General features: G+C 53.6%; 1 protein-coding gene across 1 annotated transcript in view; it reads left to right on the top strand.

Annotated features, from left to right (window-relative positions):
- The window catches only part of MROH7 (maestro heat like repeat family member 7), a 42,451-nt gene that overhangs the window by 11,644 nt on the left and 13,273 nt on the right, over positions 1-17,534 (top strand). The window contains exons 4-14 of the mRNA XM_032416737.1: positions 118-197; positions 480-609; positions 2,667-2,762; positions 3,271-3,375; positions 3,586-3,721; positions 5,640-5,752; positions 6,116-6,292; positions 6,710-6,864; positions 9,076-9,214; positions 12,272-12,462; positions 16,964-17,101. Coding sequence (XP_032272628.1) covers positions 118-197; positions 480-609; positions 2,667-2,762; positions 3,271-3,375; positions 3,586-3,721; positions 5,640-5,752; positions 6,116-6,292; positions 6,710-6,864; positions 9,076-9,214; positions 12,272-12,462; positions 16,964-17,101 — 1,460 coding nt within the window. The remainder of the gene's footprint in view (positions 1-117; positions 198-479; positions 610-2,666; positions 2,763-3,270; positions 3,376-3,585; positions 3,722-5,639; positions 5,753-6,115; positions 6,293-6,709; positions 6,865-9,075; positions 9,215-12,271; positions 12,463-16,963; positions 17,102-17,534) is intronic.

Here is a 17,534-nt window from a genome sequence, read left to right as displayed (position 1 = left end):
TTCTGTCCAGGCTGAGCGGCTGCCGCGGCCCGCGCCCTATGCGGAACAGTGCCCTCGGTCCTGGTGGTCTGCAGTGGCCTTGCCCCCTCATTGGCCCCTCTGTGATCCCCTGTCCAGAGGCAGATCCAGGAAGAGCCACTGGATTCCCTCTCAAGCACCGTCCGCTGGCAGGCCATGGAGACCCTGACCCAGCTGAGGTGTCCACAGCCCCCTCCCCGACCCCCAGCCCTTTCCCCTCTTCCCTGGGCTCCACCTGTCTCCTCTGGGGCCTGTCCTCAGTGCCCCACCCACTCAGGTGCCTTTTCCTCTCCCCAGGCCCAGTCCTCCACACCCACTTCCCTCCTTCCTACCTCATCTTGCACAGGCCACGCCCAGGCCCCCAGCTAGGTGCCCTCCTCCCAGCCCTGAATCCTTAGCTTCCTGCCTCCGGCCCCAGGGCCCCTCCCTCACTGAATGCCCTTGCTTTCTGTCTCCGCCAGTCACACCCAGCCCGTGCTGGGTGGGCGAGAAAGATCAGAGCTGGTGCACACGTGTGTGAAGAGTGTGTTCTCCCTCCCCTCTGTGCAAGCCATGCAGGAGAAAGACGAGGCCAAGGCTGAGGCCATAGAGGTGAGTCCTCAGGGCCGTCAGTGTCCTTAGAGTAAGGTGCATTTCTGATCTCCCAGTGGGGAGAGAAAGAGCATTCCAGAAGGTAGATGTGAATCTTCATTCACACTCCTACTCCAAGCTGGATGAACTCACCTCTCCTGGCCTGAGCAGGCACTTGATAAATATTTGGTGAATGAGTGAATCTTCAGAATAAGGGATTGCTCATTTGGGGTGCTCTGTCCACTTGTGGGTCCTGCCCTAAGAGAGGGATGTGAGCACGTGTTGGCATGGCCAGTGAAGGTGGCCAGGAGTGGGAGGAGGAGGGCTGAGGACTGGGTGAGCTGGGGTGAGGCCTAGCTGGGGTGAGGGTAGAACCTTAAGGGGCTCCTCTGAGCGTCTTCCAACTCGGCAGGGTGGTCCCAGGAGAAGTGGGTAGAGGTGACCCTTAGTGTAGGATGTAGGGTCAGTGGGGGAGGTTTAGGGAGAGGAGTTTCAGCCAGGAGGGAGGCACATTCATTCATCCTTTCATTCACTCCAAAACCACCAGGGGCTGGGGGATACAGTAGAGGGAGGGCAGGGGGGAGATGGACATTGTCAAAGAATCATACGAATAAATGCACATTTGCAGCGGTGGTAAATGTTGCAAGCAAGCCTAGAATGGGTGTCCTGGCCTAGGTGGGGGTCAAGGGTCATGGTGCTGCAGCTGAGAGGTTAGAGAAGAGCTAGTTAGCTGGTGGGGAAGGGGAGATGGCAGAAGGAAGGGCATGCCAGGCAGAGGGAACAGCCTGTACAGTGGCCTGAGGCCAGTGAGAACATGGTGATGGCAAGGATGACAAGGGGGCACTGTGGCTGGAGCGCAGAGGTCGAGGCAAGAGTGCTGGGAAGCGAGGCTGGAGGGCACTGGCAGCATGAGGGCTCTGGGTCCCGGGAGGTGGTGCACTGAGACAGGACCGGAAGGAAAGGTGGGGGATCCCTGCAGCCTGGGAAGAGAGCAGGCAGCCCTCTTGCAGTACCAGGCCCAGACAGCAGAGGTCAGTGCTGCGCAGCAATGGGCCAAGGATTGGAGGGAAGGAGGAGGTAGTTGGTAAGTGGGGCCTGCTTGGTGGTTGTGGTGTAACCCTGATGTGCACAGACTGGGGAAGCCTGGACAGGGACAACCTGGGAGGCAGACAGATGTGACGAGCTGGCAGAAGGAAAGGAGCCAGGGGACAGAGGGTCTTCCCAGAGTGGCTCAAATCCACTCTTCCACCTTGTGTATGTGTAATGCCTGCACCTTCCTAAGACTATTCTCAGACTGTGGTGTGGCTAAGGGAGCGGGAACCTGGGCAGACGAGACATGGCTCCCTGCAGAGGCAACTTGGAAAATGTATTTGGGTCTAGGAGCAGCAAGTAAAAAAAGCATCCGAGAACTTCCCAGAGACGTTAATAAAAGTAAGGCTGGCCCCCCCGTTTATCTGGCTCTTAATTCCCCCACCCATCCCCTCATTCGTTCCCCACGACTCAAAGCCTCCTTGTCGTGGGAGCTGGGACAAGTGCGTCCTCATTTGCAAAATGAGAAAAACACTTTGAGGACAAAGGGATATGGTTGTGCGAATCACCAGGCACTGAGCTGGCCCATGGTAGAGTCTCAGTCAATGTCGGGGTTCCTCTTCCTCCTCCTTTAAGGTAGGCGTGCAGGGATAATAATCACCAATTTTTTTTTAAAGATTTTATTTATTTATTTGAGAGAGAGCGAGCTAGCGCAGGAGGGGCAGAGGGAAGGAGAGAATCCCAAGCAGACTGCGCTGAGCACAGAGCCTGACGCAGGGCTCAATCCCAGGACCCTGAGCCAAAACCAAGAGTCTGACACTTAACCGACTCCGCCACCCAGGCGCCCCACTGATTTGTTGATAAGGAAACTGTAACCCATGGGGGGGTGGAATAATTTGTCCAATATCACACCTCAAGTTAGTCTCCGAGGTGGGGCCAGAAAGCAGCTCTCATGGGTCCGAATGCTCGTCCCCTGACCCATAGCAGGGGGTGCAGGCCGGGTCTGCTCCAGAAGCCTCCTAGTGGCTTGGTCCTCCTCCTGTCCACAGACACTTTACCGTCAGACGCTGGAAGCCCTGCAGACACTGCTCAACGCCCTCTTTGTGGAGGACCCCACTCCTGCCGGGCTGAAGAGCATCTTGGAGGTGTGGGGGCAGGAAGGAGCACCAGGGCAGAGGGGAAAGAACAGGCTCCAGAGCGGTGGGGAGGCTGTGCCCAGAAGGAGTGGTTTGACTTCCAGATGTCACCTTGTGCTAGTGTTCCACCCCCGGGTCCCTCTTACAGGCCCTGTTCCAAACTCCTGCCCCTTCGCTCTCTCCCTATCCCCCATGCTCCTGCTGTCCCAGCCCCCAAAGCTTTGCCTTCTCTGTTCTCATCCCTCTCTCTCTCTCTCTTCTATTCTCATGACTCTCCACCTATCATCTCTCTCCTCTCTGACCTTCCTCCTCCCTCTGGTCTTCCAGTCCTAGCCTCAGCTTCTGGACCCCATGTCTCCCTATGCTCCTGGAGGAGGGGGAGGAGGGGGGCTGTGGACTGTTGCCTTTATGCCCTCCTGGAAGCTTCCTGCTGACTGGTGAAGGCTGACCTGTCCACCCAGGCAGCAGAAGGCTGGGCTCCAGCCTGTGGCTCTGAGTCTCGCCCTTGTCCTCACAGCCCCTGGGGCCCTGGATGAACTCCGGGAAGGCCCATGAGCGAGCACGGGCTGTGAACAGCAATGTCTCTGTGTTGAACCACACGCTTCTGACCCTGCCTTTCTTTGTGAGTGGCCCCTGGGAGGGGAGGACACTCTTAGGGAGAATCTTCTTGGCTCTAAGGGAGCCGGTGTATCTGTCCCGAGGTTCCCAGGTGGCCCTCGTCATCTTCAGAGGGCTCTCCTATCGGGGTCAGACCATCCGGCTCTGTTCACTAATTACTGTATAATAGTATTGAACCTATAAGATTCAGTCCCTGAAGTTATGACACAAACAGATGACCTCGGGGTTCCCGGCGCTGGGGCTTCTGCTGGGGAGGCTCATCCTTCGCATCGGGGATCCTGATGAGGAGATTGGCCGGGAGGCTCTGGACGGCATCATCATCCTCTACACCATCCTGGAGCTCCAAAAACGTAAGCTCTTTGAGTGCCTCTGAGGCAAGCCTTCTGAGCAGGTGCTCAGCCTGGGAATGGACTAGAGCCTTGGCAGCAAGGCACGGGGGGAAGGTGGCGGAGCCAGCGAAGTGTCTGTTGGGGTCTGCAGAAGCCAGTGTGAAGCCTCAGTCCCCACAGACCCAGAGGACAGAGGCGACAAGCAAACCTATTTTGATTTAAGCAGTCCTTCCATCGGAGCCCCTCCTCATCCTTCCAAGTGTAATCTGTGACTCTCACCGTCCCATTCCTGTGACGGCCCCACGCACATGCAGGCGTGCTGGCCCTAATGTGCCGAGAGCAGGGAAGGCTGTGTCTTTGTCACCACTGCATTCCCACGGTCTAGCCCTGGGCCTGGGCACAGGTGGGTGCTCAGCGAATGTTTACTGAGTGAATGAACAAAGAACAGGTCCCACGTTAGAATCTGGAGCGGCTACAACGTGTAGACGCAGCGTTAGGGAGCTGGGGACGGGCAGTGGGCTCACCGGCATCGGGCTGGTACTGTGCCGCCTCGGCAGCTACCTGCTCCTTCCTTTCTCCGCGGTCCCAACCCTGCCCAGGCCTTTGGCATGTTGTTTAAACTTCCCTGGCTCAGGAGGCCGAGTGACCTGGTAACCTGAAATCACAGTTAACCGGCTATCCTGTGTTTTATCTGGTGACCCCAGACCCACACCGTTAGACTCTCAAGGGTGAAGTGGTTTGTCCAGACCCCCTGAGTGGAGGGAGCAGCAAAGCTAGGCTTTGATCTTGGGTCTCTCTGATTACAGGTCTCAAGCTTCTTTTCTTTACAGATAACCCACACACTTGGTCCATAGGGTCCCTCTGTCTCGATGGCCCTTTCTTGTGTTTATGTCTTGCATACCCCAGGGGATCCAGGCCAGGCCGCAGTCAGGCCTTAGGAAATGAGCCTGAAAGGTGTTTCCTTCAACAGAAAATATGAAGCCACCTTGTGCCAGGTCTATTCCAAAGGCACTGAAAACAGCAATGAAGTTAAATAATCCTCCCTGTTGAGCTGCCCTTCTCATTGTCAGGAGACAATGAGCAAAATAAACAAGTGATACGTATAGTGAAGTCAGATAACGAGCACTTAAGAAAACAAATCAGAAAAGGGGGTTTGGGAAGGCCAGGTAGGGGGGTTGCCATTTAAAGAGGTATCACCGAACACCCACCAGAAAGCAGAAATCAAACCAACAGCTCACTGGTGGGATGCGGACCCACGAGAACTCTCGTGCACTGCTGGTGGGCACATAGTTGGGCCCGACGGAAAACCATTTGGCAGCATCCGCTGAGGCTGACCCGATGCCTACCCTAGGACCCGGCAAGTACACTCCTCGCTACATACCCAACACATGTGTACATACATTCACCAAAAGGCATGGACTAGGCATACCAGAATGTTCATAGCAGCACCAATAGCTGGACGTGACCCAAAGGTCCATCAGAAGTAGGAGAGAGACATAAATCGTAGTGTATTCCCACCATGGGAAATGATGCAGCACCACGAACCCATGAGCCAATGCTACTTGCAACAGTGGATGAATCTCCCCCACATAACGTTGAGGGAAACCCAGGCACACAGGAGAACATGCCACATAAAGTCCAACAGCAAGAAATCTAACCTGTGGGTTTAGGAGTCAGAACAGTGGTTACCTGGGTGGGGGAGGGGGCAGGGGACTGGAAGGGAGAGCAAAGAGGGGCCTCTGGGATGCTGATCATGTTCTGTTTCCTGATCATGTTCTGTTTCATGTTCAGGTGCTGGTTACCTGGATGTGTTCATTCCGTAAAAATGTACCAAGCTGGTTATCTATGATTTGTGCACTTCCTCCATCTGTGTTTAACAAAAAGTTAAAAAAAAAAAAAAATAGTGTGGCCAGGCCTCACTGAGGCTTTCTTCTTGCAGGATCCAGAGAGAAGGAAGAGACCAATAAGGAGGAGCTATATGAGAGCAACAAGAGATTCCTGGGCCCCTACAACCCTGTCAGCCCATGCCAGAATATTCTGCGCGTGATTGCGGTGACCGCCCGCTGCCCACCAGCTCGGGGCCTTCCTGGGAGCGGGGGAGAGGGGCAGTGCCAGCCCACCCTAATGTCTTCTCCCCCGCTTCCATCTTTCCAGGCTCAAGTCCCCTTTAAGGAAGCCTTCCCCAACCACACAGGCCCACCCTGAGTGCCCCCTCCTCCTCTGGTCCCTGCCCAGAAGCATGTTATCCCATTCTGGGGGCAGGGGCCATGTCTCCCCTTCTTCTGTAGCTCCTCCCCAAAGGGTTGGAGCCCCGCAGAGTCTGCACGGCCTGCCCTGCTGACGTCCGCATGTATCTGGTGGTGGCTCGCTTGGGGTCCGTCCACGGGTGTCTGTATCTCTGTGCCTTTGTTTCAGGAGTTTGGAGACTTCCTGGGACCCCAGCAGGTAAAGGACCTGTTGCTAGCAGCCCTGGAAGGCTTGAAAGGCAGCTCAGAGGCCCGGGGGAAGGACTCTGGGGAGATGATGCAGCTGGCCTCAGAGGTCACGCTCAGCTCGGTGCTGGAATGGTACCGCCACAGGGTGCTGGAGGTGGTAAGGCTCCGTGGGGGCAGGGGCTGAGCTGGGAGAGCCCCCAGGGATGAGACCAGCCGTCTGGCAGCGGCAGGGTGGGGGGTGCGGGAGCCCCTAAGCACTGGGGCAGGGCAGGGGTGGTGGTGGCTGAGTTCTAGGTGCCTCCTACTTGCGGGTGAGGAAGAACTCACTGATCTGGGCGGGGGTGGGGAAGGCAGTGAGGACCATTGGCTGTCTCCCAGGGAAGGAGCAGGTGCGCTGCTGCCCGCCCCCTCATCTGTCTCTTGTTGGCTCCTCTCTCTCTCTCTCTCTCTCCCCTGCCCCTCTATCCTGCCACCCCCACCTCCTTCCTCCTCCCCTCTCCCTGCTCTCCCATGCCTGCCTTGGCTTCTCCAACTGGCCGCCTGGCTGCTCACGGCCACTCTGGCTGTGCCCCAGATCCCAGAGATCATGCAGGGCATCTATGTGCAGCTGAAGCACATCCAGGAGCCGCGGGCCCGCGAGGTGGCCCTGCTGCCCGTCTCCCTCCTGGCCAGCTCCTTCATGACCGAGGTGGTTGTGGCCCTGCTCATGTGCCCCCTCCCGCTGGACAGGTACCAACGGAGGGGCTCCCGCCACCATACCTCAAAGGGTTGGAGCAGCCCCCATCCTGGGCTGGGAACCTGTCCTCCCACCCAGAGCAGGCCCTGGCCCTCCCAGCTGGCCCCTTTTCCGTACGGTCTGTGGTGCTTATGAAAACCATTAAGCACTTCCGAAGCACCGCTGGGTGTCTGTGCAGAGCATTAATCCCTTCCCTCAGTACAACAACCCCACCCTGCAGATGTGGAAACTGAGGTGAAGTTCCTTGTCCTCGGCACCCAGTGAGCAAGCAACAGGATGAGGACCTAACCTCAGATTTGACCAGCTCCAAGCCCAGAGCCCTAAGGAGGCCATAGAAAGGAGGCCTGAGTGTTGGTCCTGACTCTGCCTCCAGCTGTTGTGTGGTCTTGGGTAGTTCACCTGCCCTCTCTGGGCTTCACTTTCCTCCAAAGGCAAAAGGGGGAAATACTCCCTGCATGCTTCCCACTCCAGATGGCTGCTTGTGACAAGCAATGTAGCCAGCTAAGCTGAGTGCCTGCCCAGGGCTGGATGGTGCGGGAGGATGCCCCCTGCTCTCAGCCTTAGGGGAGCTCGTGGTCTGATGGGCAGAGGGCACTGTGGCCAGAGAGACCAGACTGACTGCTCCAGCCTCCCAGCCCAGGAAACACTCCCACACCTTTGAATGAGCAGAACAAGGCAGCAAGTATATGGCCCACACCTTCAGATAGTTGTACGAGAGCGCATGCAGAATCGTGCCGAGCTGGGTGATGAGCTGTGCTTCTAGTAGGGGACAGTTGGAGTCACTCATAGAGGCCAGGGAGACCGGCTGGGAACGTGAGGGCCAGGGGACACGTCCCCGTGCTCCCACCTGGAAGAATTTCACCCTTTCTGGCCACACTACCCCCCACCCCCCAGAGGGTTCTTCTTGGAATCACCAAACCTTCAGACTCACAAGACTGGCAGGGCCACACCTGACATTGGAGTCGCTCAGGCCGTAGGACAGAGCAGGGGCAGGGGCTCCTCCTCCCAGGAGTCCTTGTGGCAGCCCACGCAGCAGGCCAGACAGAGCCGGGACAAGATGGAAGGAGGCCCGGCTCTCAGGTGCCACGCCGGTGCTTGCGTGAGCCCGAGAGAGATGGCCTCCTACCATCTTGTGCCCGGGATGCCCTAGTCTTCCGTCTGGGCTTAAGAGCTGGACTCTTGGGCCTCCCCGGTGAGAGGGGTAGGGGCTGCCCTGGCTGAAATGTCTCCTAAGAACTGCTCTCTCTTACAAAAGATCTGCAGACTTTGCTTCTGGGGTCCCCATGGGAACAAGCCCAGTCCCAAGAGTCACTGCTCCCTGGGAAGCTCAATGCTACAGCGTCCTCTTCGGTTCTTATAGTTAATTTATAGTTCCTCCCAGCCCAGATGCAATTTACCAATTGGGTCATTTTTACCATAGGCACTGTTGCCTAGCAACATAGTTGACATACTATCTTTATCAGGTTTCCAAGGGAACAGAGTTAGCAAGTTAATGGAAGGTTCAAATGCTCGTGCAGAGGGGCAAGGGGTTCCGTTAACCCTTTCGTGCACCACTGGCCTCTCAGTGCTCTCAGTTCCGCACAGTTGATAGGAATGCCCACAGGCTGGGGCCGGCTGGCCCAGAGGCTTTCCCCTGCCTGGAGTACTGCCTTGTATGGGGACAGGTGCAGGCACTCCTTGATATTATGTGACAAATGTAAGGTCCAGGCCCCAAGGGGCCCCCTGGTATAGAGGAATGACCACTGGCTTTGAAGGCACCAGACCTGGTCACTTCTTGACTCTGCAGCTCATTAGCTGTGATGTCTTGGACTAATGATTTCACCTCTCTGAGCCTCAACTCCGCATCTGTAAAATGGGAATAATAACCCACCTTGAGGGTCATTTGAGAGTTCAGTGAACTTGAATGTCTTGAATATCTTGTTCACATCTATACGCCCAGAGATTTGCCTAATGCCTGGGGTACAGCAGATGCTCCATATTTGCTGAATAAATTGTGTATAAAGCACATGGCATGATACCTGGCAAATAGGGTTTTCAATATTTGTTAGCCCCCTGCCTCTTAGAGAGTGTCTTCTGGACCATTCCTCCCTGGCACACATGGAATTTTGATGGCATCTTCCCTTCTGCTTCCCCAAACCACTGGGAGGCAGGGTGGCCCCAGCACCCTGGTCCCCACTAACCATCTCCACCCCCCCGCCCCCCAGCAATGGCGCAGAGATGTGGAGGCAGCTGATCCTGCGCAAGCCCAGCTGTGATGTCCGAGACCTCCTGGACCTGCTCCTGACCAGCCTGAAGGAGAAGCCCTTCACCAAGAAGGGCCGGGCCTCCATCGTGCCCCTCGCGGTGAGCACCCGCCTCGCCTACCCCCTGGCCGCCCTGTCCTGCGCTCCCCGTCCTCCCCTCCTGTGGAGCTCAGCACGCCCAGCTTCTAGTGCCCTGCTCTGCCAGGGACTAGTCATGTGGCTTGGGCTCTTGTCTCCGGGCTCTTGTTTCTGACCCACTGGATGCCACGGTGCTACTGCTTACAGGGAGGGGGGCAGTCCGGGAGGGGGACTCACAGACCTGGGTCTGAGAACAGACTTGGCTACGGGTACTAGGTTGTGACCCAAGCAAGTCACTTCTCCTCTCTGAGGCTCAGCCCCTGCGTCTGTAAATGGAATGATAATGAGGAGATTTGGCTTATGTGGTGGTCGTGAAGATAAAATGAGGTACCTCATTCATTCATTTAGTGACGGAACATGTTTACGTGCTCTCTGCCAGGCTCCGAGCTCAGCCCTGGGAACACAGAGGGAAAGGCGGTTCTGACTGCAGGAAGGTGACTGGGTAGAGGGACAGATTTCTCTCTGCCTCTGTCACTGTCATCCTGGCCCTAGCCAGCTGGATAATACCCCTGCTCATCTCCCTGCTTCCACTCCAGCCCCTCCAATCTGTACCACAGCCAAAAAATCTTGGAGAATGCACATCTGCTCTTCTCAATCCCTTCAATGGCTTCCCATTCCCCTTGAGAATAACACAGTGTTCCTACCTGTGTTGCAAGGCCCTGCGCCCCTCTCGGGCCTTACCACACTCCATGGTCCCTCTTACTTGCATGGCTCCAGCCTTGTTCTTTGTCAGAAATTCATACACACCATGCTCTCTCTGTCACAGGGCCTTTGCACATGTAGTTCCCTCTCCTGACTGCTCTCCGCTAACCTAACTTCCACTCATCCCTCAGCTCTCAGCTCAAGCATCACCTCCTCAGGGAAGCCCTCTCTTATCTCCCTGACATGATCAAATCTGTGCATATTACACTCTGCTTCACATACTTTATCTTGGAGGAGTTTACCCCAGTTGTGATTTGATTTGACACCAATTTGTGGGGTCATTTGAGTAATCTCTGAGATGCATGGATTCAGTGCCTGAGCCTCTTTTGCTCACCATGATATCCTCAATGTCTGACATATACCGGGCACATAGTAGATGCTCAAAAAAAGTTTTGTTGGACTGATTTACTTATTCAACAGCATTAATTGAGCACCTACTATGTGCCAGGCAAGCTCATGAATTCTGGGGATTCAGCAGAGAGCAAGACATTCGGGTGGAGGGAAGCGAATAAAGGCGGGTGGGGGCATGGGTGGTAACCCCTTTACAGAGGTGGACACTGTTACTCAGTTACATCCCAGGCCTTAGCTAAGGTCACAGACCTAGGGAGTGGTGGGGCCAGGGCTCAAGCCCAGATCTCCTACTTCTGAATCCTGTGCTTCACCACTGGGTCTCTCTGCCTCTCTCCCCCAGCACTGAGGTCTACAAATAAGGCATGAGCCTCCATTCTTTCCCTGATTTGGTCATTCATCCTCTCCTCTCTCAATCAGTGTGTGTTAGTGTATTCTTGAGTCACTCATTTGTGCTTTTGTTCAAGTACAGTTTGAGCATAGATACAGCCCGGACTAATTTTTATCTCATGGTGTTGATAAACAATGTGAGCAAGATTGAGCCAAGAGCAGAGCCCTATGGCACATCACTAGAGACTTTTCTCTACAGCACAGACTGTGTTTTTTGGATACAATCATTATCTTTGGTTTACTGAAAAACGTAAAGGCTTTGAGTCCAAGAGGTTCATCTTAGCTCTGCCACTGCCTCACTATATAATCTCAGTCAATCACTTCCCCCTCTCTAGCCTTGGTGTTTTGATCTGTAAAATGGGCGGTAATGAGTCCTGCCTTGTCTATCTTCCCTTTTCAGAAGAGTGAAATAGTGTGTGTGAAAGGGCTTCCTAGGCTGTAAAGTATAAATAACTGCCATTCATCATTCTCATCCAGCCCTCATTGTGTCACTTATTTCCCTGGGAACATGCTGTGGGCTCTGTCACTTCACAGTCAAATGCTCTTCCCTTGGGCCAGCAGCATGGGAGCACAGATCTTGGTCACTTCTTTGTAAAGCATTCTCACCTCTCCCCTCATTCACTCTCCACCACACCTGTGGGGCTGGCGGGACAAGGACCGTTGACCCCCCTTGACAGAGGATGAATGAATCTGAAGCCCAAAGAGGGCCAGGGAGTGGTGGGGCCAGAATGAGCTATCCAATCTCGTGACCCCAGCTCATCATCTCCCCCGCCCCCCGCCCCTGCATTGTCCTCCTGCCAGTTAGAGAGGCCTTGGTGGGCGGGGCGGGAGGCAGGCCCAGGCCAGGACCAGAGATGAATGGCAGGTGGAGAGGTTGGACAATGAGCACACCAGGTCCCAGGGAGCATGGTGGGCCAAAAGCCAATAAAGCCAAGTTCCCGGGACTTGGGACAGCTGGTGTGGGGAGTCGTGGAGAGAAAAGGCAGGGAGTGATCAGTAGGCGTGGAGTGCCAGAGTCCAGGGCTGGGCCTCCCTGGCTCCCACTCAAGGCTGGGATTTGTTTCTCTTGGTTGCTGGGCACCAGGGGAGGCAGTGAGGGCGGCCTGGTTTAATGGCCCAAAGCGAGGGGACAACTGGTGCCCCATCATGGTCTCCGTGCCTGTGTTATGAATGAGGAAGAGGCAGGGCATGTGGAAGCTGGTGTCTGAAAGCCAGGGTTCCAGTCCCAGCTCTGCTCCCAAGGGCCAGGTGACCAGGGCTAAGTGCTTTCACCCCTCTAAGCGCGTCTCCTCACCTGCGCAATGGGATCAAGACTCCACCTCACAAAAGGTGGGAGAGGAGCCCTCCAGCCAATTCTTCCAGGGTTGTGTCAACACAAAGAGGCAGGCCATTGTTCTGGTGTAGGGCTCACCCACAGAGCCAGGAGTTGGGGTGCGGTGGCGGGGGGGGGGGCGGTGTGGAGAGATCTGGGCTCTACCAGTTTGAGCCAGAGAAGAGCAAAGATCCAGGTCCAACCTTCTAGAGAAGCAGCCTGGGCCCCTGCCAGGAGCCTCCAGCCAGCCCCCTGCTCTGCCCCCAGGCAGCCAGCGGCCTGTGTGAGCTCCTGTCGGTCAACAGCTGCGTGGGCCGCGTGAGGCGCATCTACCCCCAGCTGCTCCTGGCCCTGCTCATTCAGGTCCATTACCACATCGGTCTCCACCTGCCTGGCCGCATGGCTTTCCGCAAGGACGCCAAGAAGGACACTCAGCCTTCCCTCTTCGTACCCGTGCGGTATGTCCTGCTGTCCCTGGCTGGGGGAGGGCCACGTAGCAAGGGCCCTTCCTAAAATCTTGAGGGCAGTTAACCGGTAGAAATTAGCTTTGGGACTAAAAGAGAAAACAGCATATTTTTAGGAGAGCCAATAATTTGCACAATAGCTATTTGGTGTGTGTGTCAGGCCTGCCTGGTGCTGGACAACAGCAGTGAATCAGCCTTCCCCCAAGGAGCTCACAATTTCATGTTTCCTCCTCCCTCCCTAGACGTACTAATTTGTATTAGATTTGTATCCAAGGTCCACCTTTTATTTTATTATTTATTTATTTTTTATTATGCTCAGTTAGCCACTGTATAGTACATAATTAGTTTTTGATGTAGTGTTCAGTGACTCATTAGCTAAGTATAACACCCAGTGCTCATCACAACATGTGCCCTCCTCAATACTCCTCACCCTGTTACGCCCTCCCCCGCCCCACCCTCTGAGACCCTCAGATTGTTTCCCGGGTTCCATAGTCTCTCATGGTTCATCTCCCTCTCTGATTTCTCCCCCTTTGGATTTCCCTCCCTTCCCCTATTGTCCTCTGTGCTATTGTTTATGTTTCACATATGAGTGAAACCATATGATAATTGACTTTCTCTGCTTGACTTATTTCACTTAGCATAATCCCCTCCAGTTCCATCCATGTCAATGCAAATGGTGGGTATTCATCGTTTCTGATGGCTGAGTAATATTCCATTGTATATAAGTATCACATCTTCCTTATCCATTCATCTGTTGAAGGGCATCTTGGCTCCTTCCACAGTTTGGCTATTGTGGACATTGCTGCTATGAACATTGGGGTGTGTGTGCCCCTTATTTTCACTACAACTGTATCTATGGGGTAAATACCTAGTAGTGTAATTGCTGGGTCGTAGGGTAGCTCTATTCTTAACATCTTGAGGAACCTCCATACTGTCTTCCAGAGTGGCTGCACCAGTTCGCATTCCTACCAACAGTGTAAGAGGGTTCCCCTTTCTCCACATCCTCGCCAACATTTGTTGTTTCATTTTGTTAATTTTTGCCATTCTAACTGGTATAAGGTGGTATCTCGTTGTGGTTTTGATTTTTTTTTTTTTTTAAGATTTTATTTATTTATTTGACAGAGAGAGACACAGCGAGAGAGGGAACACAAGCAGGGGGAGTGGGAGAGGGAGAAGCAGGCTTCCGGCAGAGCAGGGAGCCCGATGTGGGGCTCGATCCCAGGACCCTGGGATCATAACCTGAGCCGAAGGCAGACGCTTAACGTCTGAGCCACCCAGGCGCCCCTGTGGTTTTGATTTGTATTTTCCTGGTGGCTAGTGATGTTGAGGATTTTTTCATGTGCCTGTTAGCCATTTGTATGTCTTCTTTGAAGAAGTGTCTGTTCATGTTTTCTGCCCATTTTTTGACTGGGTTATTAGTTTTTGACTGTTGAATTTGAGAAGTTCTTTATAGATCTTGGATACCAGCCCTTTATCTGTAATGTCGTTTACAAATATCTTCTCCCATTCCATGGGCTGCCTCTTTGTTTTGTTAACTGTTTCCTTTGCTGTGCAGAAGCTTTTTATCTCGATGAAGTCCCAAAAGTTCACTTTTGCTTTTGTTTCACTTGCCTTTGGAGACGTGTCTTGAAAGAAGTTACTCTGGCCGATGTCGAAGAGGTTACTGCCTATGTTCTCCTCTAGGATTTTGATGGATTCCTGTCTCACACTGAGGTCTTTTATTTTATTTTATTATTTTATTTTTTAAGTGGACTCCATGCTGGGCTTGAACTCACGACCCTGAGATCATGACCTGAGCTGAGATCAAGAGTCAGATGCTTAACCGACTGAGCCATCCAGGCGCCCCTCACCATTTTATTTTTAATTATTAACCCGTATAGGTAATATATGCACATGGGTAAAAATCTCAGAAGGCATTAAAAGTGAGTCTCCTTTCCTCTCCTTACCCAATGAGCCTCCCCAGAACAACCAGGTTCTTTCATACCCTTCCACAGGTGGTTGATATAGAGATAAGCACACGTTTCTGTTTCTATTTTTACACCAATAGTAGCGTACTTTATAGTTACACACTTTTGCTTTTAGCATATACTATATCTTAGGAGAACATACATATAGAGCCGCCTCATTATTTTTAACAGCCACATATTATCTCTCTGAGTGGAATTCCAGTGTACCATAATTTATTTAACCAGGATCCTCTTGGTTTAGGTACTTTGCACTTACAGACAAAGCTGCAGTGAGTTCATTTATATGTCTTTATGCACACATGTGATTGTACAATGTAAGACAAATTCCTGAAAGGAGACTGGGCTCACCGAAGGGTTTCTGCATTTTAATAGTGAGCTGGGACAGGGATATGTGGTAGAAAATATTCTTGACCAGTGAATGATGAAGGGGAAAATGGAGTACCCCCTCAAGCACCCAGTTTGCCACATGGCCTCCCCCAGAGGTCACTGCACCAGGAGGGTGTGAGAATGGCCGTCTCCCACACCTTGGCCAGCACAGTGGAACAGAAGATATTTATATCTTCACTGATCTGAAAGTTGAAAAAAAATGCTGTCATTTTAGTTTGATTTTCTCTTATTATGATTGAGGTTGAGGTTGAAATGCCCTTCCTGTTTTCTTTTTTTAAAGATTTTATTTATTTGAGAGGGAGAGAGCGAGTGCACGCGTTAGCGGGGGAGGAGCAGAGGGGGATGGAGAGGGAGAAGAGAGAATCTCAAGCAGACTTTGTGCTGAGCATGGAGCCCCACGCGGGGCTCCATCTTACCACCCTGAGATCATGACCTGAGCCAAAACCAAGAATGGGATGCTTAACCATCTGAGCCACTCAGTGCCCCTGTGTTTCCTTTTCTGTGAGCAACATTTGCTCAATTTTATATAGGACTGTTGAGATTTTTTTTGTGTTAATTTGTAAGAGCTTTTTATATATTAATATAAATATATAACACATATATATATTTACATATATATATGTTAACTCTTTGTCACGTGTATTCCACTTAACCGGTAACTATTTTATGGTCTTTGCCCTTCAGAAGGTTTAAGTTTGTATGCAGTCGAGTTTCTCAGTCTTTTCTTCTTTGGCTTCTATTGTGTGGGATGCTCAGGGAGGCATGCTTGGAGGGGCTGAGGGCAAGCAGTTGCAAGGCTGGGCTTGAAGTCAGAACATCTCAGATTTGGGTGCTGGTTCCATCATTTGGGCTTTGTCCTTTGGGTAAACCACTTTAACCTCTTGGCAGCCTGGTGTGCTTGCCCATGAAGTGGGGTAAGTGATTCCTGCCCCACAGGTATGTTGTAAGGACCAAATAGGACCCCGCCTCCCAGTGGGACACCCCGTGCCAGGGCCATGGCACCACCTCTGACTCCCCTGGCGCTCGTGAGGGTGGAGAAGCTTGCAGAGTGGGCGTTTGGGGGAGCCATAGGGCCTGCGCCACACCCACAGCCTTCCTCCCCGCACTGTCACCTCCGCCTTTTTACAAAGCAGCGCAGACCTTGTCTGGGGCTCCTGGAGGTGTATCTTTGGGAGTGGGGTGGGGAGGAAGGAAGATGGGTAGGGTCATTTGTGTTAAAATTTGGAGCCCGATCAAGGAAATGGTGGAAGAGTGGAGTGACCTAACTAGGAATGATGCGGCACTGTGTCCAAAAGCTTTAGCCTGATTCCGAGTTCCTCAGCTTGCACACACCGGGAGCGGGTGGGTGAGGTCTGGGTAAAAGCTGCGACTGTCTGAAACCTCTAAGTCACATCACTGCCTGTGAGTTCCTGAGCCCAGAGCTGTCCCCAAGCCAGGTGGTGAGAAGGTGACTGGCTGCTCCTGGAGATGGGGACACACTGGGAGAGGAGGGTGGTCAAGTCACGGAGGAGAACATTACACAGGTGGCTCATTTGGTCTTAGTTAAAGGTGCTGATGCTTGACATGGAAGGTAGAACCTTCCTTCTCCTAATGAAAACATATAAATCTTAGCTTAGCTATTCAGTTTTTGTGGGGAAGGGAATGGGTGGGGGAAGGGAGAGTCGGGGAGGGCAAGCTCCAGGCTCTTAGGGTGGGCAACACCTGGAGCCTGCCTCCCTCTCTCCCTCCCTGGGTCTTTGAGACATATGCTGTCAGTTACAGTCCTGGACCAGCAAAGTCACACACACACACGCATGCACACACACACACACACACACAGGGAGAGAGGGAGGTAGGCCCCGGGGTGCTGGGGAGGCCTGGCTCCAACCTCTCCCTCCAGGGAAAGAGACTCAGGAGAAAAGGGAGGATGAAGCACCATTTGGCGGAATTTTGCCTCTGTTGACTCTCTTTCTCAAAGCCAATAATAATTTTTTAAAAGCCGCTTTTGGTGGATACACCGATGACTGCTACCTCACGATCAGCCCGGCCCAGAGAAGCTTGTCTGTCCAGATGGGAGCTGGCCAGATGGGAGGCTGGCTGGAGGGAGGCCCGGCCCGCAGGGGGGCGGGGGGCATGAGGTCTCAGCCCCCTCATCTCGGCAGCTGGGTGGTCAAAGTGGTGAAAACCCTGCTGCTGAGGATGGGCTGCTCGTATGAGGCCACCTTTCTGGAGGACCAGGGCGGCTGGGAACTCCTGGAGCAGGCGGAGAACCACCACCGGGGAGTGTCCCTGCTGGCCAGGTGAGGCTGGGACAGCAGGGTGCAGGGGGTGGGCGGAGGGAGAGATTCGGTTTGCATCTCTCTCTGGGCAAGACCCTTCCCGCAGTCCATCACCTCTTCTAAGTGGCGGGGTATGGTCTACCTCGGTGGGTGGCCGCACCCTCCGTGGGCACTAACTGTGGCTGGGACAGTGCTGGCAACTGCAGGGCACTTAGCTTCCCTACGAAGCACCTTTCTCACTGTATGGGGACCTTAGTTCCTACACTCATACAGACATGGGGGCATAGCCGAGTAGTTCAGAGTGTGGCCTTGGGGCTGGTCGGCCTGTGTCCGAGTCCCAGCCCACCACCTCTCAGCTGTGTGACCCAGGGCAAGTTCTTGCTCCTCTCTGTGTCTCAGTTTTCCCCTCAGTCATGTGGAAATAATAATAGGACCCATCTCCAGGGTTTAGGAT

Source organism: Phoca vitulina, unplaced genomic scaffold (genome assembly GCF_004348235.1).
Source record: "Phoca vitulina isolate PV1807 unplaced genomic scaffold, GSC_HSeal_1.0 scaffold2, whole genome shotgun sequence".
NCBI lineage: Eukaryota > Metazoa > Chordata > Mammalia > Carnivora > Phocidae > Phoca > Phoca vitulina.
The sequence above is the reverse complement of the archived record's forward strand: the minus strand, read 5'-3'. Positions and strand labels throughout refer to the sequence as shown.